This window comes from Hordeum vulgare, chromosome 6H, assembly GCF_904849725.1.
Source record: "Hordeum vulgare subsp. vulgare chromosome 6H, MorexV3_pseudomolecules_assembly, whole genome shotgun sequence".
NCBI classification, from domain to species: domain Eukaryota; kingdom Viridiplantae; phylum Streptophyta; class Magnoliopsida; order Poales; family Poaceae; genus Hordeum; species Hordeum vulgare.
In genome coordinates this window covers 17,787,100-17,811,040 of record NC_058523.1, presented here as the reverse complement: position 1 = coordinate 17,811,040, position 23,941 = coordinate 17,787,100, and the positions used below count along the sequence as shown (strand labels likewise).

The 23,941-nt window shown below is 50.6% G+C and overlaps 1 protein-coding gene across 1 annotated transcript; it reads left to right on the top strand.

The window, feature by feature from the left end:
* Nucleotides 1–6,622: 6,622 nt before the first annotated feature.
* Nucleotides 6,623–23,731, top strand: LOC123404926 (tRNA ligase 1-like). The gene is made up of 18 exons (XM_045098835.1): nt 6,623–7,024; nt 11,237–11,395; nt 11,461–11,718; nt 11,829–11,879; nt 12,016–12,098; nt 12,174–12,273; nt 12,596–12,674; nt 12,870–12,993; nt 13,537–13,643; nt 13,764–13,889; nt 21,308–21,372; nt 21,472–21,636; nt 21,766–21,926; nt 22,170–22,201; nt 22,282–22,448; nt 22,634–22,713; nt 22,991–23,056; nt 23,150–23,731. The coding sequence occupies exons 1-18, from the start codon at nt 6,623–6,625 to the stop codon at nt 23,385–23,387; spliced, it is 2,463 nt and encodes an 820-aa protein (XP_044954770.1). The 3' UTR covers nt 23,388–23,731.
* The last annotated feature ends 210 nt before the right edge of the window (nt 23,732–23,941 follow it).

Here is a 23,941-nt window from a genome sequence, read left to right as displayed (position 1 = left end):
TCTTCTTGTCACCGGCGCCACACCATGATCATCCATCAACGTGTTGCCATCGGGGTTGTTGTGCTACTTATGCTATTACTACTAAAGCTACATCCTAGCAAAATAGTAAACGCATCTGCAAGCACAAACGTTAGTATAAAGACAACCCTATGGCTCCTGCCGGTTGCCGTACCATCGACGTGCAAGTCGATATTTCTATTACAACATGATCATCTCATACATCCAATATATCACATCACATCATTGGCCATATCACATCACAATCATACCCTGCAAAAACAAGTTAGACGTCCTCTAATTTTGTTCTTGCATGTTTTACGTGGTGACCAAGGGTATCTAGTAGGATCGCATCTTACTTACGCAAACACCACAACGGAGATATATGAGTTGCTATTTAACCTCATCCAAGGACCTCCTCGGTCAAATCCGATTCAACTAAAGTTGGAGAAACCGTCACTTGCCAGTCATCTTTGAGCAAAGGGGGTTACTCGTAACGATGAAACCAGTCTCTCGTAAGCGTACGAGTAATGTCGGTCCAAGCCGCTTCAATCCAACAATACCGCGGAATCAAGAAAAGACTAAGGAGGGCAGCAAAACGCACATCATCGCCCACAAAAACTTTTGTGTTCTACTCGAGAAGACACCTACGCATGAACCTAGCTCATGATGCCACTGTTGGGGAACGTCGCATGGGAAACAAAAATTTTCCTACGCGCACTAAGACCTATCATGGTGATGTCCATCTACGAGAGGGGATGAGTGATCTACGTACCCTTGTAGATCGTACAGCAGAAGCGTTAGAGAACGCGGTTGATGTAGTGGAACGTCCTCACGTCCCTCGATCCGCCCCGCGAACAATCCCGCGATCAGTCCCACGATCTAGTACCGAACGGACGGCACCTCCGCGTTCAGCACACGTACAGCTCGACGATGATCTCGGCCTTCTTGATCCAGCAAGAGAGACGGAGAGGTAGAAGAGTTCTCCGGCAGCGTGACGGCGCTCCGGAGGTTGGTGATGATCTTGTCTCAGCAGGGCTCCGCCCGAGCTCCGCAGAAACGCGATCTAGAGGAAAAACTATGGAGGTATGTGGTCGGGCAGCCGTGAGAAAGTCGTCTCAAATCAGCCCTAATTGCTCCATATATATAGGAGGAGGGAGGGGGGCCTTGCCTTGGGGTCCAAGGACCCCCAAGGAGTCGGCCGAGCCAAGGGGGGGAGGACTCCCCCCCCCCCCAAACCGAGTTGGACTTGGTTTGGTGGGAGGAGTCCCCCTCCCTTCCCACTTCCTCCCTCTTTTTTTTTCTTTTTCCTTTGATTTCTTATTCTTGGCGCATAGGCCCCCTTGGGGCTGTCCCACCAGCCCACTAAGGACTGGTGTGTCTCCCCAAAGCCTGTGGGCTTCCCCGGGGTGGGTTGCCCCCCCCCCCGGTGAACTCCCGGAACCCATTCGTCATTCCCGGTACATTCCCGGTAACTCCGAAAACCTTCCGGTAATCAAATGAGGTCATCCTATATATCAATCTTCGTTTCCGGACCATTCCGGAAACCCTCGTGACGTCCGTGATCTCATCCGGGACTCCGAACAACATTCGGTAACCAACCATATAACTCAAATACGCATAAAACAACGTCGAACCTTAAGTGTGCAGACCCTGCGGGTTCGAGAACTATGTAGACATGACCCGAGAGACTCCTCGGTCAATATCCAACAGCGAGACCTGGATGCCCATATTGGATCCTACATATTCTACGAAGATATTATCGTTTGAACCTCAGTGCCAAGGATTCGTACAATCCCGTATGTCATTCCCTTTGTCCTTCGGTATGTTACTTGCCCGAGATTCGATCGTCAGTATTCGCATACCTATTTCAATCTCGTTTACCGGCAAGTCTCTTTACTCGTTCCGTAATACAAGATCCCGCAACTTACACTAAGTTACATTGCTTGCAAGGCTTGTGTGTGATGTTGTATTACCGAGTGGGCCCTGAGATACCTCTCCGTCATACGGAGTGACAAATCCCAGTCTTGATCCATACTAACTCAACTAACACCTTCGGTGATACCTGTAGAGCATCTTTATAGTCACCCAGTTACGTTGCGACGTTTGATACACACAAAGCATTCCTCCGGTGTCAGTGAGTTATATGATCTCATGGTCATAGGAATAAATACTTGACACGCAGAAAACAGTAGCAACAAAATGACACGATCAACATGCTACGTCTATTAGTTTGGGTCTAGTCCATCACGTGATTCTCCCAATGACGTGATCCAGTTATCAAGCAACAACACCTTGTTCATAATCAGAAGACACTGACTATCATCGATCAACTGGCTAGCCAACTAGAGGCATGCTAGGGACGGTGTTTTGTCTATGTATCCACACATGTAAATGAGTCTTCATTCAATACAATTATAGCATGGATAATAAACTATTATCTTGATACAGGAATTATAATAATAACTATACATTTATTATTGCCTCTAGGGCATAATTCCAACAACAAGAACTACATCAAGCTTCCAGGCTCGGCCCCAAGGACAACACCGCCTCCGAGTCGTCGCAGGTCACCTACACCTCCATCACCTCCAAGCCCTCCACATGACGACGGCCAGCACAACACGAGTCCATCTCGATCACCGCCGCCGGACTTGGGTCGTCCGTCTCCGCCGCCGCCCGCTCCGGATACTAAGCGGAAGCGTGCCAGCAAGAACACTCCGTCGATGATTTCTAAGCGACGGAGCTCCCCAAAGCGCAAATTGTCGCCCCTCCCAAAGGTACCTCATGCTAATCTTCCTATCAGACCTTATGATCGTACCGCCGAGGAAAACGCCTGGATAGCAAAGGAACATTATGATGCGCAGATGAAAAAGAAGGAACCCGAGCCCCGCCCGGAATAAACCGAGAAGCAAATAGCATATGCAAAATACTTAACGACCCTTCCATCACAGTATGACTTACACCATAAGCCTGATGACTATACACGCACATTGCAGAAGGAAGGGCAAAAGAGCAGATCACGTGCAAGTGCAAGTGGGAGCAAATCAAGTTCAACTACAAGCAAAAAAAGATCAGACGTTCCTCAGCTTGGACAACAAGCCAAACAGTCGATCCCACCCCTCAGGGTGTTACCCGAGAATGTTCCCTCTCTGGTGGAGGGGCAAGATTTGGAATTAGCAAAGAAGTGGGCGGATGAATGGGGTATCCCGGTTGAAGACGTTCTGGCTTCCCAAGACGACAAGTTACCCAAGGCTGTGGTAGCCCCTAAGCCACAGTTTGTCATGGGAGCGCCTTTGGTCAGCAAAGATGATCTTTCAACAAATATGCGTTACTTGCATACATGGTACTTAAGTGAATCAAAGAATGAGAGAACGATGATCGTGGCGAGTGTCCCACGGGAGTACTACGGCCGCCCCGAAGAAATCCATATTGACTTTGATGAACTCTTCCAGATGTACAATGCCGACGCCCTCGACAAATCGCTTATGAGTTGTTATTGTCTGTAAGTTTTTCAATTCGTTGTCTACATATAACTTGTTTAGTTATTTCAATTCATTGTCTACATATAACTTGTACTCTATTATGCAGAATGAAGATTCTGGAATGTAAAAGTAGGAACATCCTAAATATTGGGCTTATTGACCGAGATAAAAATACATATAGCGACGCTAACTGATAAACCCAAGGAGACGGAGGAAAACCTTCTAAGGTTTCTAACAGATCAAAATTTCTGTGACCACATATTGTTTCCATACAACTTCAAGTGAGGGTCTTTACTCTGTTGTGTCCATTCACTTATAAGTGTAATTGGTAAGTTACTGACACACACACATATATATACATGTGCAGCTTCCATTGGATTCTGTTGGACATTCAAATTGATAAGTGAAGAGTTGATGCCTTCGACCCATTATCGAGACCCTTGAAATAGTTCCAAAGCCTGCAGGAGATGCTCCAAGGGTAATTTCAATCATTCTTGCGCTCTATCGGTCTCTTTCGATGATTTTCTGATATATCAATTAATGAAAAACTTAGCAAATCATTTTCCTTGTCGGGCAGGGTTTGAAAGCGGTTCAAGTGCGTGACTCCCGGTATCGAGCCTGAGAAGCTGACATTTAGAACGGCTCAGGTAAGTATGCAATAGAGACTTACGGATATTAATGGTTGATATATATTTTTGTCGCGTAGGTCGGATCATGGATGCCAATGTCAACAAGAAGATTAAGTTGCCACACGTATTGTGCGTGTGTGATCCAGGGTGCGAAGGTTCATATTGTTTAATAGACAACCTTTGCTACGTTTCAATGGAACATTGCATGGACAAGTGCATAAAAGAATATTCTTCTTCAGGCACATCGGCGACGCCGGCCCATCCTCATTCGCCATCCCATACATCCTGATCAATTTTATGTTGTCCCAAGTGCGCCGGCTGATGCGCAATTTGGAAATAAAGAACAACATTGTAATTTTGTACTCCCTCCGTAAACTAATATAAGAGCGTTTAGATCATTAAAGTAGTTATCTAAATACTCTTATATTAGTTTACAGAGGAAGTACTGAATTTCAACTGCTCACAGTTATCATCATATAATATAATGTTGGTTTTGTTGGAGCCCCTTTCACCAGAAGGTGATAAAATCATCTTCGAAATAAACAAAAAGAATGATGCTAGAACGGCTTATTACCGGCAAAAAACAAGACTATATTATGCAATCATTTTCATTTTGTTTACAGACGCGTTATCAGTTTTGAGAGGTCAAGGTTTGGAAACTATATGCATGCTATCTATGTTTCACTTTGTGCGGGCTTTATGATATTATTGATTATTGATGGGAAAAGATTGGGTTCAACCGGTCGATCGTGCTGGCTCGTCCGCCGGCTCGGCGACCGTCCGATCTGTCCTTTATCAGACGGACGAGACCGGACCAGCTTCCGCGTGAGTTGTGACCGTTTTTTTGGAACAATGTTGTTGTTTCAGGAACCGTTTCCTGCAGTTGAGTGTCCGTGAGCGTTTGATTTTCTGCAACAAAGCGATTGTCTCAGAAACTCGAGCGTTGTCTCAGAAATTATCGGGTGCCCAGCCGAAGCGCGAAGAAAAAAAACTGCAACAAACCAATTGTTTCAGAAACTCGAGCGTTGTCTCCGGAATCACCGGATGACCAGCCGAAGCGCCGCGTGCGGATCGGACGGCTACACATGTAGATCAAACGGCTATCAAGGTGAATGATGTTTTCTAAACATACCCGACAGATGCATAGCAGCCTCCATTATTGATTACTCCCTCCGTTCCTAAATATAAGTCTTTTTAGAGGTTCCACTAATGGACTATATATGAATCTATATAGACATACTTTATAGTGTATATTTATTCATTTTGTTCTGTATGTAGATCCTTAGTGAAATCTCTTAAAAGACTTATATTTAGAAACGGAAGGAGTACAATTTTTTATTGATAGATTACCAAGATGACCACTTGGTAAGCTTTATGCTATCTATGTGGTCTGTAATAGTAATGTACACCTCTTTAGAAATGGTAATTTACAAACTTCGGCAATAATCCTTTTTTGGGGAGGGCGGACCGGGCCAAACCCCAGCCTGATTGTGTGGCGACAAACAAAATTTAGGACGTGTCTCTTTCTGAAATCACTAATTAGAGCATCTCCAGCCACGCCTTCACCAGACCTCCTCGATCATTTTTTTCGCTGGCAGGAAAAAACGGCCCACTCGCGCTCCGAGGAGCTTGTTTTTTGCTGCCTCGGACCGAAATTGGCCCCGGCGATCCCAGGCCGAACCGAGCGCGCTCGGGGTTGTCTGGGGCGCCGACGGAAACTTTTTTGACGCAAAAAAACAATGGGCCCGTCGAGTCAGCGACTCGGTGCGCGGTCGTCGTCCTCATCGCCTCGTTTCCCGCGGGAATCAATGCGAAGGTTGCGCCGCCGGTCACCCTTCCGTTGATTCACGTGCGGCAGAGTGAAGGCGCGGCGACGTGCGTCCCGGCGACGCACGTCCGGTCGGTTCCTGCCATGCGTTCACACGGCGGCGCTCCATGTGCCCGCCTGCCCGCGGCTATATAAGGTGCCCTCTCCCCACCGGTAGCCACACACCTCTCTCGCCGACACTCTCTCCCTCTCCTTCGTCGCCGGTGCCTTCTCTCTCTCTTTCTTCCCCAAAAAAGATGGTCGAACGCTATCCCAACGATGGAGTGGCCGCAAATGGTTTTGGTCGTTGTCACCTCCGCAAGGACGAGGCCTCCCTCCTCTATGGAGCGCCAGTGGAGTCTTGGTGCCACCGCCGCCCACTAGAGCTAACCGGCGGGCGAAGATCACGCGCATCCGGTCGGGGCTGCCCGAGAGCTCGCGCAACAAACTGTGGACGGCGTAATTCGATCGCCGTCATGCCGACCAGCTCGCCACCTCCAACGGGGTCGAACCCTGCAGCCGCCACAACTCCGAGGGGCGATGCCAATGGTGGGGCGTCCCCGGCCGCACCTTGGAGGCCATCCTCGAGCACATCAAGGGCGGCAACTCGCCAAGGTACGAGTATCCACCACCACCAGCCTTCTCCCGCCGCCGCGGCAGCTCCTGTACGCCAAGAGGGATGGAGACGTACGGCGTCATCCTCCATGTTCGGCTCCCGATCCCGCTCCTCTGCGTGGCCGAAGCCGCAGGAGACGCTGCTGGGGCGGCGCAAGCGCAGCGCTGGCTTTGTCATCAACGATCTCGAAGCTTCCTCCCGCCTCGTCAAGCCGAAGACAGAGTCGGGACTCCTCCCCGTCAAGAAGAAGCACCTTGCCATGGCCGCCGCCGACGAGACCGCCCTGAAATGGTCGCGGGACAACTACGTCTGGAAGGAGATGGAGCGCCAGCGCCGCGCCCTGGAGGAGATCGCCGTCCGTCGCAGCGGCCGCGAGAAGGGCGGCGTCGTGGTCCGCGACGACAACAACGAGGAGGCGTCGGGGCCTTCGAACCCCGTTCTCCATGGCGACCAACGGCAGGGTGCAGCAAGGACGGCGGCGGAGCGGGCGGCAACAACGACGACGACAACAACTACACCAATTTCTACAAGCTCCTCGGCTTGTAGAAGGCGGCGACGTAGTTTAGTTATGTTTAATTATGTTTTTATTTCACTTTTTTTACATTTTTTAATGAAACTATGAATTTCCTTCGGATTTGACTCGGTTTTGGCCGAATTTGGACCGAGTTTATTTAAAAAACAGTTTGGGCTTTAGGGGGCGAATGGGAACCCAGCCCCCCCCCCCCCCCCCCCGGCCAATTTTTTCGCCGATGCACCCCCATGCAACGCTATTTCACGTCCCTGAGGGGCCGAACGGCTGGAGATGCTCTTAGACTGGTCGTAATGGGAGTATCATAGGTACTATCATGCATGTCAATTAAGTAATTTTAATGAGGAGACATAGAATTAAATGAAAAAAAGAGACTTGAGTATCATATCATGATATTGTATCATATTAAATGTTGTGCTACTACGTGTCATGCATGGCAATAAATGAACTATCTTATGATACTAACATATGATACTATGCATTACAGATGTGGTATCATATACTAGTATCATATGCATGATACTAGTATATCATACTCCCCATTACAACCAGCCTTATGGAGTACTCCTTTCAAAGATCACTTCCACCTTTCAGGTTGCGACAAGTGGCGCACTGCAAGCGTGCCATTTGTTGCAACATGTGAGTTTTTTTTTGTAGATTTATATTTTTAAAATGTTTAATCTCCTAAACCGTGCGTCCAACTCTCGAACAGTTTTCACCGTTGAATTTCTAGCGTTGAGATCCTTAAAACTAGATCCCATATTGATATGTCTTTGACGAATTTTTTTCACGAAAGAAACAGACAAAAAATTGTATCTCTCGCTATCGTAAAAAAACAGAAAACGCATTTTTTCGCATTTTTTCCTTTCTGAGAGGAACGACCGCGCCTATCACGAAGGCAAAATCGTGTCTCTCAAGGAAGCAAAATCATGTCTCTCGCGAAAAAACGCGTTTTTTCCTTTTCGAGAGGAGGTAAAAATCGTGCATCTTGCGAAATCAAAACCGTGCCTCTAGCAGAACAAACACATTTTTTCCATTCCAGGAGGCACGATGCCTCTCGCGGAAGCAAAACCGTGTCTCTCGCAGAAAAAACAGAAAACACTTTTTTTGTCTCTTGCAGAAAAAACAGAAAACATGTTTTTCTTGTTTCCGAGAAGCACGGCCGTGCTCACGAAGGCAAATTGTGCCTATCGCGAAAGCAAGCAAAACCTGCCTCTCGCGAAAATTATACAAAATCCATCTTTCATCTCAAACTCCGTCTTGAGATGATTACTTGCCTCATGTATTTCACGTGTAGTCCCAATGATGTTCAAGTCATCAACATACACGAAAATTATACAAAATCCATCAGTGGATTTCTTGATGAACACACATGGACAATCATTGTTGTTTGAGTAACCCTTCTATAGAAGGAACTCACTTAGTCGGTTATACCATATTCTACCCGACTGTTTCAAGCCGTATAACGACTTCAATAGCTTTATGCAATACATGTTGCGGTTAGCTTTCGGATCCGAAATCTTCAGTCTCTCGGGAACTTTCATATAGATATCCGTCTTAAGTGACCCATATAAATATGCAGTCCCAACATCCATCAATTGGATATACAAATTCATTTGCACTGCCAATGATATCAAGTATCGGTACGTGATTCCACTCATCACAGGAGAATATGTTTCATCATAATTGATGACGGGTCTCTGTGTAAACCCTTGTGCTAAAAGCCTCGTTTTATATCTCCATTCCTTTTACGAACAAAAACCCATTTTGTCCCCACGGGGAAAACATTAGGAGGAGTAGGTATTACTGCAGTAAATACCCCTCTCTTAGCAAGCGAGCGCAATTCATCCTCTATTCCAACCTTACAATTGGACCAGTCTGAGCGTTTCATACACTCTGCCATGGACTTAGGTTCATGATCCAATGCCAGGTCATCTGCAATCTTTGAGGCAAAAAATATGTCGACAATTGTAGTCTTTCTGTTGAATGATTCTCCTGATTCAACATAGTTGATGGAAATCTCATTAATACCTTCTGACTCATCGTGATTTCCCACAACAATCGAGTCAAGGTGTACCAATGTCCCAGCACCAATATCTATGTGCACAGTCGTGCTGAGTTCTGGATGCATGACATCCTTTAGGTGTCTTTCAACACTAGGTTGAATATCAACTCGTGGTTGACCTGCATTCACTATTTGAGGGATCCTCACTTCCCACGGATGCTTCTGAGAAGCCTTATCCTTTTTGTCCAGTTTTCTCCCTCTCTTGGGCGGTTAAGTGGTCTTATGAGATATCTCAACTCTCTCTGGAACATTCATAGAGGGAACATGGGATTTAGTGACACCTTTATAATCAGTAAATGCATCTGGCAGATTATTTGCAATATTTTGCAAATTAATAATCTTCTGAACTTCCAGTTCAGATTCATTCGTACGTGGATCTAAGGACTGAATGCCTTTAACATTCCAATCTATTTTCTGGCATTCTTTGTGGTTCTTTTCTCCCCTAATGCCGGAAAATTGTCCTCATCGAAGATACAATCAGCGTACCGGGGTGTAAATAGATCCCTGTTAGAGGCTCCAGGTACTTTATAATCGACGGAGAATTGTACCCCACATAGATCCCCATTTTTCTATGTGGACCCATCGATGTACGCTGAGGTGGTGATATCGGTACGTACACAACGCAACCGAATCTTCAAAGATGGGAAATACTTGGTTGATTTCCACGTACTAACTGCAACGGGGAGGCTGTATGATATGCAGTTGGTCGAATTTGTATCAACTCTACGGCATGCAATATCGCATGTCCCCAACAAGAAGTTGGAAGATTACAATTCTGTAGGAGTGGTCTTGCTATCAACTTGATCCTCTTGATAAGTGATTCCGCAAGACCATTTTGTGTGTGTACATATGTTACAGAATGCTCCACAGTTATGCCCAAGGCTAGGCAGTAACCATTGACTGCTCGTGAACTAAATTCAGCAGCATTATCCATTCTGATGGATTTTATCCTATGTTCAGGATGATTTGCCCTCAGTTTAATGATTTGAGCGATCATCTTTGCAAAAGCATGGTTCCTTGTTGATAATATAGACACACATTAGACCATCTTGTTGATGCATCAATGAGCACCATAAAATATCTAAATGGTCCCGATAACGGTTGAATTGGACCACATATATCTCCTTGAATGCGTTCAAGAAAATTAAGTGGTTCATTCTTGATCTTCAGATATGAAGGTCTTGTGGTTAATTTCCCAGTTGCACATGCAGTGCATACGAAATCCGAGGATTTGGGGGAAATTAGCAATCGTTATGTTGTGTCCAATTGAACCGTCAATAATTTTTTTCATCATTCCCACACCAGGATGACCCAGGCGATCATGCCATATCTTGAACTTGTCAAGATTCTGAAAAGTTATTTTGTATGCCAAATGTTGCTCTGGCTTGATGTATGTGTAATACAGTCCAGAAGATAGAGCATGCAGTCTCTCAAGGGTTTCCTTGTCGGATCCCTTCTGCTGAGTTATGAGTAGGCCTTCAACCGCATTGTCTTCATGAGTTTTAATGTGGTAGCCATTCATACGGATATCCTTAAAACTCAACAGGGTACGAGTTGAATCCGGATACAATAAGCCTCGTGGATTTCAAGTTTTGTACCATTCGGGAGGGTAAATGTGGCTTGACTAGAACTAACAATTACCGTGTCATGACCACCAATTCTCATAACACTTCCCTTACTCTTTTTGAGACTTTGGAAGTATTTAACCTTCCGTAGAATTGTGTTAGAGGCACCACTGTCCACTAAACAAATTTCCTCCCCCATTGGATTGTTTCTCGAAGTTTTCTTATCTTTTCTTCCCTTCTTTCTTCTTTTCCGGCAACTCTCGCCGGAGTTGGTTTGCCTGTGCACTGCTCTCTGTAGAGTTATGTGCTGATAACGTGTTTAGAATGATTTAATCAAACTATACCTTTCATTGATGATACATGAGGATTATATACAGGTGAACCGTCGCCAACGCCACGAAGGGACGCATCCCATCATGGGGTGTGGGAGCGCTTCGAACGGTTGACAGGTGCAAACCGCACGCTAATTACAAGGGAGGATTATTCCTAAATAATAGGATTAATTAAATCCTAACATCTATCTAAAAAAAAAGAACTTTGCAGTACGTGGAGGCGGAGCCCACGTCCGAAGCCCAAGCTCAGACCCAGACCCCCAGTCAATCCGCAGGTCCTTCCACCGCCAAATCCGCCGGAACACGCCGTGCGCCCCGCCGGCTTCCATCCCCGCCCTCGCCCTTCGCAATGCCTCCTCGCCGCGACAACGTGCGCCGCCTCCCGACCCTCCTCCTCTCCGGCTCCCAAAGCCCTAACCGTGTCTCTCCTCGCAGGCGCAGCAGACGGCCACTCCCACCCCAGCCCCCGCCCCCGCCCCCTCGTCCACGGCCGCCGGGGGCATCGAGGAGAAGACGACCCCTGCGCCACCCAACACGGACACCGCTGGGGTCGCGGCCGAGCAGGGCGGCGCCGGGGACGAGCTCTCCGCTCTGCTGAACGAGTTCTCAGCTGACAGCAGCAGCGCCTTCGCCGAGGCGCGGATCCGGGCCGCCTTCTACCCCAAGTTCGAGAACGAGGAATCCGACCAGGAGGTGCGTGCTTCCTTGGCTATACAGTATATATTTCAGTGACAGCAGCTCATTAGGGGTCTCTTATCCCCATTCACTAAATGAGATATTAACTGCCGTCTGTGTGACTGCAGTCAAGAACCCGGATGATTGAGATGGTGTCGCAAGGATTAGCTACCATGGAGGTATACCTAATTCGTCATTTCCCCCCATTCTAATTAACTGTTCTGAAATTAGAGCTCATGCTGATTGTTCGATGTGTTTGCCCTGCTGCCTTAAAAGAAAGTGTTTATCCTGCTTAAGATGTTTTGATCTCTTCAGGTTACGCTCAAGCATTCAGGGTCTTTGTTCATGTATGCTGGTAACCATGGTGGTGCATATTCCAAGAACTGCTTTGGAAATATGTACGTTCTGCTCTTTTACCTGCATTATTTCTTGAGCTATTTGTGTTTTGACTGAAGGCAAAATTCTGCTTATAGCTACGCTGCTGCGGGCGTTTTTGTTTTGGCTCGCTTGTTTCGTGAAGCTTGGGGGAGAGAAGCTCCTAAGATGCAATCGGAATTCAATGATTTTCTCGAGGTATTCCACACCCCAATGCAGCTCTTGTTTCAGTCAAAACAACTAGGAGAAATGTAAAGCCTGGCAATTAAATTATAACACGATTCTAGTCAGCCCATCTCTTTAATTTGCATATTTCTGAATTAGTACAAACTCACATAAACAAATATAAAATCTAAAGCCTGGCAGTTAAATTATAACACGATTTGATGCTTAGTTGACTGTTGGAGCTAGTTTGTTGGAATTAAGCGCAATCAAGCATATGCTTACTTTATCCATTGTGCCTTTTGTTGTCAGCAGTTCCATTAAGATTTCTGATTTTGCCTCTGTTTTGTGCTTCTAGAAAAACCGCATAAGCATTTCAATGGAACTTGTCACGGCTGTATTAGGAGACCATGGGCAAAGGCCTAAGGATGATTATGGTATGCCTATTTTTTTTCTTGACTAAATAGTGCTTAGTGTATGTTTTGTTTGTCATCGTTAGTTCAATCTGATATTGTATTCAGGCTACAAATGCTGCATTATTCTTTCATTTTCCTTCTGAACTATGAATCACTTGCTGCATTTGTTCCAGTTCATCAATTTCCACATTATCAATTCTATTTTGGCTTTTGTAGCTGTGATTACAGCTGTGACAGAATTGGGTCATGGCAAGCCTCAATTTTATTCTACTCCAAAGTTGATTGAATTCTGTCGGAAATGGCGCCTACCAACAAACCATGTCTGGCTATTTTCCACGAGGTGCTTATCTGATAACTCCATGCGGGAAGTTTTCCATCCAGAGTGTTTGGCTGACTTGTTTAAATGGGATTATTAGAAAGGGAGAAAGACTTTAATAATGATACCTCATGTAGTTGCACTGTACAGAAGACCTCCTAAGTCCTAACCACTTTTTGATTTTGGCATCTCATGTTTTGCAATCGTCCAGTGTTTTGAAAACAAATGCAGTGTCATTATGTTTCCACAGTAAGTGTTGCTTGAATACGATGATCAGCCAATGTTACTGAATTCTTGTTATGTTCTCGTTTGTATGAGCAACTACTCTTTACATTGATGTGCATCCTTTGAATTATAGACTATTGGAGCTCGTCAGTGCACTTTCTATATTGCACTATTGCTAGAAATTATTCAACAGCTAGGTTTTTTGTGTCTATGTCACTCTGCAGATATTTTCATGCCATTCATCTGTTTGATGGCATGCAAGTATCATTCTCAGATGAATGTACATATGCATTTCGCCCCAGCTCATAACATCACTATGCTTTCTGTTTACATCTCCATTAGGAAATCCGCCACTTCATTCTTTGCTGCCTACGATGCATTGTGTGAAGAGGGGACTGCCACACCCGTTTGTAAGGTCCTTGGTGAAATAGCTGATATATCTGTGCGAGGTATGACTATCTCGTTCTTTCTTTTTTTTGCCTCGCACTCTTTACCTTTTACTGCTGCTCTAAACTGAACTGTATATTTTCATCTCTCCCCACCATCGAAGTACTGACTATTTGTTCTAGGGTCAAAGGATCATGTAATGGTGCAAGGTGAGATACTTGAAGGTCTGGTTGCCCGTATTGTCAGTCGCGAAAGTTCAGTTCAAATGGAAGTTTTGAGGAACTTTCAACAACCTTCATTAGACGGAAGTAAGCCACTATAATTAAGTTGTCTTGTTGTTTGAGTGAATATATGAGTTGCTTAAGAAGGTTTCAGTTTATTTATAAATGACCTTGGCCATGCTTCCATCTCCATTTTAAGTTTCTTTAATTTTTTGAAGTCACCTACTCCCTCCGATCCAAATTACTCCACATGGGAGTGCTAGAGCCGCGACAATTAATTTGGATTGGAGGGAGTAATAAAACTTCCTCTCATCTGAAGAAACCAGGGAACCTTTGTTTTATGTTATTATAGACCACATGGGAGTGCTTTTCCTGTTAGTCACTGGTCTGCTTTTGACTCTGAGCATGGTAAACTTTGCAACACTGATACATATAATCAATACATATTATTGACCTGATAGTCCGATACAGCTACGAAGATTCACCATTTTCCAAAAGAGTGCCCGCACAACTATATGCATTTTAACTATTTTTAATCATGGATGGCTCCGCTCCCGCTCCCGCTCCGCTCCTGCCCTCGCGCCTAGTCTAGCCTCGCCGCTCGCGCCAGCGCTCCGCCCCGCCCCCGTCCCCTCTCAGGGCCCGCGTGATGGCCGCCTTCGCCGCCGCTGACCCTGCTGGCTCCCCAGAGACCCCCTCCGGCGAGCGCGTCTCCTACGGGGAGCACTGGAGCAGCTTGGAGGGAGAGACCTCGTCGAGGTCGTACAGCGACGTCGCGCGCTCGCTCCCCACAGGCCCGCCGGCCGCCGCCGCTCCCAGGCGCGCCGCCGCCGCCTCCGGACGCGTCGCGCCCGCTCCCCGACCCGCGGTGCAGGACCGCCTCGGGCCCCGCTCGGAGGTACGCCGTGCGACGCGTGGGCCGGTGCTTGACGCGGACGGGTTCCAGCAGCCCCGCCGCAGGCACCCCCACCGCCGCCCGCGCCGCGACGCCCCGCCCTGCCCAGCATCTCCGTCGCCGCGCCGCAGCCCGTCCCCGGAGGAGGCCGCCGGCCTCTGCTTCCGCTGCCTCGACCACAGGCATCACGTGCGCGACTGCCCCAACAACGTCCGATGCCGCCGCTGTCTCATCTTCGGCCATGCCTCGCGCGCCTGTGGCGGCCGTCGCACGGCCGACGTGGCTCGGCAGCCATCTCGCACGGACGCCGCGCAACCCCGCGCCAAGGACGCCCCCAGGCTGCCACCGCGCGTGTCCGCGGCCGCGCCGCCCCCTCCTCGCGGCGTGGTCGCCAGGATCCCTGCCGCCGCGCAGCCACGTGCCGCCCCCCGGCGCCGGCAATCCTCTCGGCTCCTCCCGCCCCGTCGCCCGCAGATCGCCCCGCGCGGGTCATCATGGCGCAGACGACGGAGATGGACAACGCGGAGCTCGTCCTTGCCCGTGCCATGGTGGCCACCATCACGGGCAACCGGCCGCGCGTCTCTTCGTCCGAGGTGGTCGAGCTGCTCCTGACTTCACCGTGCACGCGCACCACCCAGAAGACTTCCTCATCATCTTCTCCTCCTTGGCCACCAAGCGCCGGCTCAATGGCGAGCACATCCTCTGTTCGCCGCGTTTTTCTCTCTCGCTACGGCCATGGTGCAAGCTGGCGCACACCACCGTCGATGACCTCGGATACCGTGTCGAGCTGGAGCTCCGCGGCATTCCTGCGCATGCGTGGCACCTCTCCGTGGCTGAGCACGTCCTCGGATCGAGCTGCTGGATTGAGCGGATGCACCCCCGCACGCGGTCGCGAGATGACGTCGACGTCTTCCGTCTCTCCGGCCGCACTCACGACCCCGCCGGCATCCAGCGCGCGGCGGTGCTGGCTATCGTCGAGCAGCTCCCGGCCCGCGTGCCATCTGAAGCCCCGGCCGTCCGAACCCTGTCCTACCCCATTTCCATCGAGCTCACCGTGGCGGAGCGCATCAGGGGCACTTCGGACGTTCCTCAGGCGGCCGGCGGGCATGCCGGCGACGACGGGCAATGCCAAGGCCCAGCCCCAGGACGCGCGCGCCGTCGTGGCCGCAAGCGCAGGCGTGCCGACGAGGTCCCGGCCGGCCGCGCGGATGGCATGGCCATTGACGCGCCGGCATGGCGAGTGCGGCGCCCCGACCGCGCTGATGGTACGGCCATGGCGGCCTCCTGTCCCGACGTGGCGGCGCCGTCGAGGGCCCCCCGCCCTGCCAGACTGGGCATGCAAGCTTGGCCCAGGCCGCTGGGACCCGCGCAACGCCGTCATCGCGTCAACAAAGGAGAGGGTGACCGCGTCATTAGCCTGCAAAAGGGAGGTTCGGCCGGGACCCGCGCGCACCTACCTGCGCTGCCCCTGATCCGCGGCAGAACGGCCCCACCTTCGGCGCCAGCTGACGCCCCGCCATTGGCTGGAGATGACCCGATTCCTCCTGCCGTTTCAAATCCCCGCGCCCCCACCACGACCAACGCAGCCGCGCACGAGACAGCACGCCCTCTCGTACTGGAAGATCCCATCGGGGCCACACCTGCTTCGGCTGAGATCACGCTCGCCAGCCATGCGACGGATCCCCAGCCAGAAGCCCAGACCGCGCCAGTCTCGCCTGCCGCTTGGTCGGGCCAAAGCTGCGCAATCCCCACCGCGGCGCGGGCCCCGCCTGACGCCTCAAATCAGACGCCGCGGGCCAGAGCGGGCAGCGCTTTACCACGCGCGGGAAACCCTTCGGAGCCGATGCCGCACGCCAGCGCGGGAAGCGCCTTGTCGCTTGTCGCCATCCACCCAGTCCTGGCTCCTGGGCCCACAGCAGGGACGCCCACCACCGAGCAGGCCACGCCCGAGCCAGCTCCGCCTGGGCCGCCCTCCCCCCAGCCCACTCCTGCAGCGGCTGGCGAAGCCCCAGGCCGACCCGGCCCAGCCCCGATCACCATCCTGCAGCGGCCCACTCGCCCCGATCGGGAGGGCTCTGATGTAGCACCGCGCGTGACGGCGCCGCGTCGGTTTGCCTCGCCCCCGATCACCCTGCGTCGATCGCGCAGCCAGCTAACCCCGGTTACTTCCTCCTGGACGCTGGGGCAATTCTTGTCTGCAGCCACGAAGCAGCTCAACGCTGCCCTACCGTCCCCTGGGAAACGCCAGCGACCACCACTGAACTTCAGCCCGCGGCGGGGACGGTCGGCTTCGGCTCACACAGCAGTGCTACGCCGCCAAAGGCCGAGAGGCGTGCCCAAGTGCAGATCCTCCGCACCCTTGGCATAGTTGGCATCAATCAGCCCATCTCCGCTGCTGCGATGAAGGCCTACGACGACCTATTTGCCACGCCACTGCAGATGTCGGTCATGCAGGCTATCGCGGCCCTCGTCGACAGGGAGCTCCCGGCCTGTCTGACGGCCGTGCCCAGCACCGCTGCAGCCTGTGCGAGTTAGCAGCGCCGCTCGCCACGCGTCGACACCTTGTTCATGGATCACGGCTTGCAGATTGTTGTATGGAATGTTAGAGGCCTTAACTCACGCGCCAGGCGCTGCGCGATTCGATCGTTACTCTGTACCACCCGCGCATCCATTGTATGCCTGCAAGAAACTAAGATGGCTTTGATCTCGTCGTCTGTTGTGCTGGAAACGCTTGGGTCTGAATTTGATGGGTCCACTTACCTCCCGGCCGATGGCACGCGCGGCGGCATTCTCCTGGCTTGGAAAACTAGGGCTGCCACGCTCTCTGACCTTCAGTTCACGCAGCACGCGGTGACTGCGAAGGTGCGCGCGCCCAATGGCAACCCCTGGTGGCTCACCACGGTCTACGGGCCCCAAAGCGACCAGGACAAATTGCTATTCCTGCAAGAGCTGCGCGACATTCGCGATACTAGCCCAGGCCCATGGATGTTGTGTGGGGACTTCAACTTGATATGTCGTGCCTCGGACAAAAGCTCGGGCAACGTGAACCACCGCATGATGGGTAGATTCCGCCGCGTCATCAACGACCTTGCCCTCAAGGAGGTTTACCTCAATGGGCGTCGTTTCACGTGGTCCAACGAGCAATCCCCTCCTACGCTCGTGCGCCTCGACCGGGTGCTCTGCACCACCGACTGGGAGGACAGTCATGGCGAGTGCCACCTCCGCTGCCTGGCATCCGTTATCTCCGATCACTGCCCTCTGCTCCTGGACTGCTCGCCCATGCCATCAGCTCACAAGCGCTTCCACTTCGAGGAGTTCTGGATGCGCCTCGACGGCTTCCACGACACGGTTGCCGCGGCCTGGGGCTCGGTGTCCGACCCAGACCCCTTCAGGCGGCTGGTACGGCGACTGCAGGCTACGGGCCGCGCCCTCACGAGCTGGAGCGCCAAGTCCACGGGCAACATAAGGGACAAGCTTGCCATCTCCCGCGAGGTTATCCTGCGCTTCGACCAAGCCATGGAGACCCGCACGCTCTCCCCACCGGAGGATTGGCTGCGCAAGCAGACCAAGCTCTCCTACCTGGGCTTGGCTTCGCTTGAGCGCACTATTGCCCGACAGCGTGCTCGCATCTCCTCCCTCTCGGACGGCGACGCGAACACGAGCTTCTTCCACAGGCAATGCACTTATCGGCGGCAGAAAAACAGAGTGTACAGCTTGCTTGTTGATGGGCAGACGATCAACGACCACGACGAGATGGCCCGGGCGGCCTTTGCTCACTTCGACGGGCTGCTGGGCACAGCGGCCGACCGCGCCCACACGCTGGACTTTGAGCACCTCATCCAGCCAGCTAATCTGTCAGGCCTAGAGGCGCCGTTCAGCCCCGACGAGATTTGGGAGGCTGTGAGGCGCATAAGGCACCGGGGCCGGACGGCCTTACTGCGGAGTTCCTGCGAGCGTGCTGGAGCACCATTAAGCAGGACGTGCTTGAGGTCTTTGAGCAGCTCTATGCGCTGAGAGGGCGTGGATTCCACAGGTTCAACCAAGCACTGCTCACCTTGCTGCCAAAGCGCTCCGATGCTCACAAGCTCGGCGACTACCGCCCGATCTGCCTGATACATATTGTGGCTAAGCTCTTCGCGAAGGTCCTTTCCCTGCGCTTGGTACCGATGCTCGACGACCTAGTGAGCCGCTATCAGAATGCCTTCATCGCCGGACGTACACTCCACGACAACTTCGTCCTAGTCCGGCAATCCCTCAAGCTTCTGCACCAACTGGGCGCGCCGAGGATCATGCTCAAGCTCGACCTCACCCGGGCCTTCGACTCCATATCTTGGCCCTTCCTCTTCGAGGCCCTGCACCAATATGGCTTCGGAGCGAGGTTCCGGGAGTGGCTGGCCATCCTCCTCTCCTCGGCTAGCACCCGCGTCTTGCTCAATGGCGTGCCGGGACCCCCGATCTGGCATCGCCGCGGGTTGAGACAGGGTGACTCGACATCCCCGCAGCTCTTCGTGCTGGCCGTCGACACGCTCAACCGCCTCATGCAACGGGCGCTCCAGGCCGGCATCCTCCGGAGACTACACCCCCGACGCAACATCCCGGCTATCTCGCTTTACGCCGATGATGTGATGCTGTTCTGCCACGCCTCGACCGACAAGGTCCTCGCTGTGAAGGGCATCTTAGGGATCTTCGGCTCCACCTCCGGACTGCACGTGAACTACGGCAAGAGCTCCGCCACCGCACTACATGGAGATGAGTTGACCGCCGAATCACTGGCGATTCTGGGCTGCCAGACAGCGGCTCTGCCCATCACGTATCTGGGTATCCCCCTCTCCACGCGCCGCCCCACCGCGGCTCAGATGCAGCCCCTAGTCGACAAGGTGGCCGGCCGCCTACCATCTTGGAAGGCATGGCTCATGAACAAGGCCGGGCGACTGGCGCTCGTCAAGTCTGTGCTCAGCGCCATCCCCGTCCACCAGATGCTCGCCCTAGCGCCCCCGAAGAAAACTTTGAAGCAGCTTGAGAAAATTCAGCGTGGGTTTCTCTGGGCCGGGCGCGAGGCGGCCCACGGTGGCCATTGCCACGTGAACTGGCGACGGGTATGCCGGCCGCTGGAGTACGGCGGCCTGGGTGTCCGAGACCTAGAGCGCACGGGGCTGGCCCTTCGGCTCCGATGGCTATGGCTCTCACGGACGGACACTAGCCGAGCATGGCACGGCCTGGACCTGCAGTTCACCCCCGAGGAGTATGGCCTCTTCTATGCCTCCACCACCATGCAGATTGGAGACGGATCGACTGCGCTCTTCTGGGAGGACCGATGGCTCCTCGGCCTCTCCATCCGCGAGCATGCGCCCTCGCTATACATGTGCATCCCCAAGCATCGCAGAAAGTCCAGGACGGTGGCAGCAGGCATAGCCGGCAATGCCTGGGCGAGGGACATTCACGGCACCATTGGCCTCCAGGAGATTGGGCAGTATCTCTAGATCTGGCTGTTGGTGTCCCGCATCACCCTCTCCGCAGAGCCGGACACGCTCTCCTGGAAGTGGACAGCAAGCGGCAGCTACTCAGCCAGGTCCGGCTATCTAGCCACCTTCCACGGTTCGATCGCTTGCCGGTCTTGGAAGTTGATCTGGAAGAGTTGGGCCCCTCCAAAGGTCAAATTCTTCCACTGGCTCGCCAATCAGGACCGCTGTTGGACTGCGGAGCGCCTTGCTCGGCATGGCCTAACGCATCACCCTCGGTGCCTTCTTTGCGACCAGGAACCGGAGACGATGCAGCACCTGCTACTCTCTTGCCCATTTGCGAAGCAGACTTGGCACGGGATCATGTCCTGGCTGCGACTACCGGCACCTGTGCCCGACCAGGACGCCTCGCTGCAGAATTGGTGGCTACGCGCTTGCGATGCCACGCCTCACCCGCTCCGCAAAGCGCTGGCCTCGATTGCGCTTCTCGTTCCGTGGATGATCTGGAAGCATAGGAACGCGTGTGTATTCGACCTTGTAACCCCATCGCTAGTAGAGCTCGCCGATGCGATCAAGGACGAGTCCAGGAATTGGGCGCAGGCAGGGGCCAAGGGGCTTAGGGTCACCCTGCCACCCACCTGGGACGTGCACTGATCTGGTTGTAACACCTTTGTACTAGCCTCCTCGGAGGTTGTCTTCCCCTCTTTTCAATACAATGAAACGCAAAGTCTTTTGCGTTTTCTCGAAAAACTATTTTTAATCATTAACAATTGATATATCATGGTTGGAACTTGTAACTGTAGATCACAGAGGTTGATCACACTTGACCAATTCTGTATAAGTGAAGACAAAAGAAGTGATTCCAGCAAACATGAAAGTATGGAGTATGAACTTATGTTAAATGGTGGTTTTAAGTTCAACCTATTATAGGTGGTTCAAGTTCAAACTTTAACAAAAAAGAGGAAACATTCACTCCTGGAAATAGGTGTCACAGATCTGGGAACCTTAATGTCAGTACACTATGCTTCTATCCTAACAAAGATTTTTCTGATGTATTTGAACATGTTCCAAGACTGTATGATGCTTCTGAGCTGTGAAGTTGTAAACACTTTATATGTTCTACCGATTCAGAAAGTTGGTATTATATGCAGGCAACTCTGATTTAGGACCAAGTTTACGAGAAATATGCGCTGCCAATAAGTCAGATGCGAAGCAGGTATTATTTAATGTTGTGAAGTGGTACCGTCTCCTTCATGATTTGTCTTAACTTTTGTATGGGTTCTACCTTGCTGTAACTTCTATTTTTACACGACAGAAAATTAAAGCACTTCTTGAAAATGCTGGGTCATCATTGTGTTCGGAGCACTGCGATTGGTTTGGAAACAGTGGTCTTGACGCTCAATCTCAAAATGCTGATAGATCAGTTGTCACTCATTTTTTGCAAGCACATCCTACGGACTATGCAACTAAGAAATTACAGGTTAGCAGATTTTATTGGTTCTTGTCCAAAAATAGATTCTTCTTGACTGTGATAGACACGCTTCCATTTTAAATGCATGATAGCTGCAACGTCAGTAAGTCAATAGCTTGTTGTTCTGGACTGTTACAGGAGATGATCCGTCTGATGAAGAAGAGAAATCTCCCTGCAGCTTTCAAATGTTATTGGGATTACCAAAAAATTAATTCTCTTTCAAATGATAACTTGTATTACAAGATGGTTATCCATGTGCGCAAGGATTCTGCTTTTAGACGTTATCAGCAAGAGATGAGGTAAGCTTTTGCCATTGTTTATCTCTCATCTCCCTTCCCCATTTATGGTTAAATACACATAGTAACTATTCGCTCTCCTTCCCTAGACAACAAGTTCCTGGCTATCACGGTCATTTTCCTATACTATTATTGGCTTCTTAGTTCCCACGCCCACCTTGTAATATGATGAAATGGATAAAGTGTCTCATTAGCTCTCTTTTAGATATTTATTAGCTCTAATGAATCCTGCATTTATCTTTGTAGGAAAAATCAAGAGTTGTGGCCACTGTACAGAGGTAAGATGAGCCTTTTGTTCCAGTAAACTCTCACCTCCTTTGACAACTAATTCTCAGCTCTTGCAATACTTCATGGTTAGGTTTCTTCATTGATGTAAACCTGTTCAAGGCTGCTGAACTTTCCAAAGACAGTAGCGCTTTTCCAGAAAATAGCAACGGTGCTTCGAATTCAAGATTGTCAACTAAGGATGGTCTGGTTGAGGAGGATTCAAATTTGATGGTTAAACTAAAATTCCTGACCTACAAGGTACTTCGCCATTGTTTTCAGCTTTGTTGGTCACTTGTTGAGATACGAATACTTTGCTCTTTAGCCTGGATGGTTACTTTCTCTTTGGACCTTCCGTTTCTTAACAAATGCATGGGAGAGGCCTACAACTGTAACTTGGCTGAATGCGTATCTTCTAACAACTTTCTTATATTTCTACCTGACAGATAAGGACGTTTTTAATTCGAGATGGCCTGTCCACCCTCTTGGAAAAAGGCACGTCTGCTTACAGAACTTACTACCTGAGGTATGCTGTGTAGGCCAATCTTACCTAATTCCAAGCTTCAGCTTTCTTCCACTGCTTCTCCACTATACATGGCCACACAGATGTCTTTGAAATGCAAGGAATTTTCCTTGGGCAAGTGATGGTTCCATGCTTGAAGACTCTAGCCATATGCAATTGTTGTAGCTCAGTTGTCAATTGTGACTACTATACAATATACATACACGATCGTTGCTGCTTTTGTATTGAAATGCACAAAAAGTGCTTCCCCTGATACCCATGTTCCTGGATGTGTTTACAGGCAAATGGAGATCTGGGGAACATCGGCAAGCAAGCAAAAAGAGCTTGCCAAAATGTTGGACGAATGGTGCATTGCTAATCCCCCTCCCTCTCTTCTTCAAAACATATGTATCCCTACAAATGGTTTTGTTAATTGAACCGGTTGTTTGCTGGTTGGCAGGGCTGTCTACATCCGAGGGGAGTGTGGGGACGCGGAACCGTCATCTTCGACATACCTTACCGAAGCAGAACCTTTCCTCGAACAGTACGCGAAGCGCAGCCCCGCAAACCTGGCTCTGGTAGGGGTTGCCGGTGGCTTGGTTCAAACAGAAGATTTCCTGGCCAGACTCAACGCACGAAGAGACGAAGAGGGTGACCTTAATAAGCCAGAACGTGGGGCAGCTCCTTCTAGTTCTTAGCACTGACCAAGGACAAGCTTGATGGTCTAGACACAGTTGGGACGGTGGTGAGGTATCACTAAGTGCACTACCCAAAGGCCAAAGGCACAAAAAGTAGCGGCTAGTATAGAATCTGAGCTTGAGGTGCGAAAAATATAAGAAGGGAGCTTGGGACCGTCGGATGGGAGATGAGTGGCAGCACAGATTCTGGTGGAGGGATCTGTTCCCACTTAGATGTACATTTCACGAAACACGCCACTGCTTAACAGTTGGATGTAAGACATGACTTCTTGCGGCGATGAGTCGCAATCTGTTTCCGAATCCGTGCAATGTTGATGTCAACCCCTTGAGGCTTTGTTCGGTTACTCCCTGTCCCAAGGGGATTGGAGGGGATTTCGGGGAATTTTACTTGCATAGGATTCAATCCCTGCCAAACCCTTTTCAAATCCGTGTCAACCGAACGCAGCTGAAGAATCCGTGTCAATCTGATTGCACGAGAAAGTTACAAGGCATTACAGTGCTAATTGATTTCTGACATAGAGGCGAAGCTCATTCCAAATTACAGCGATCAACAA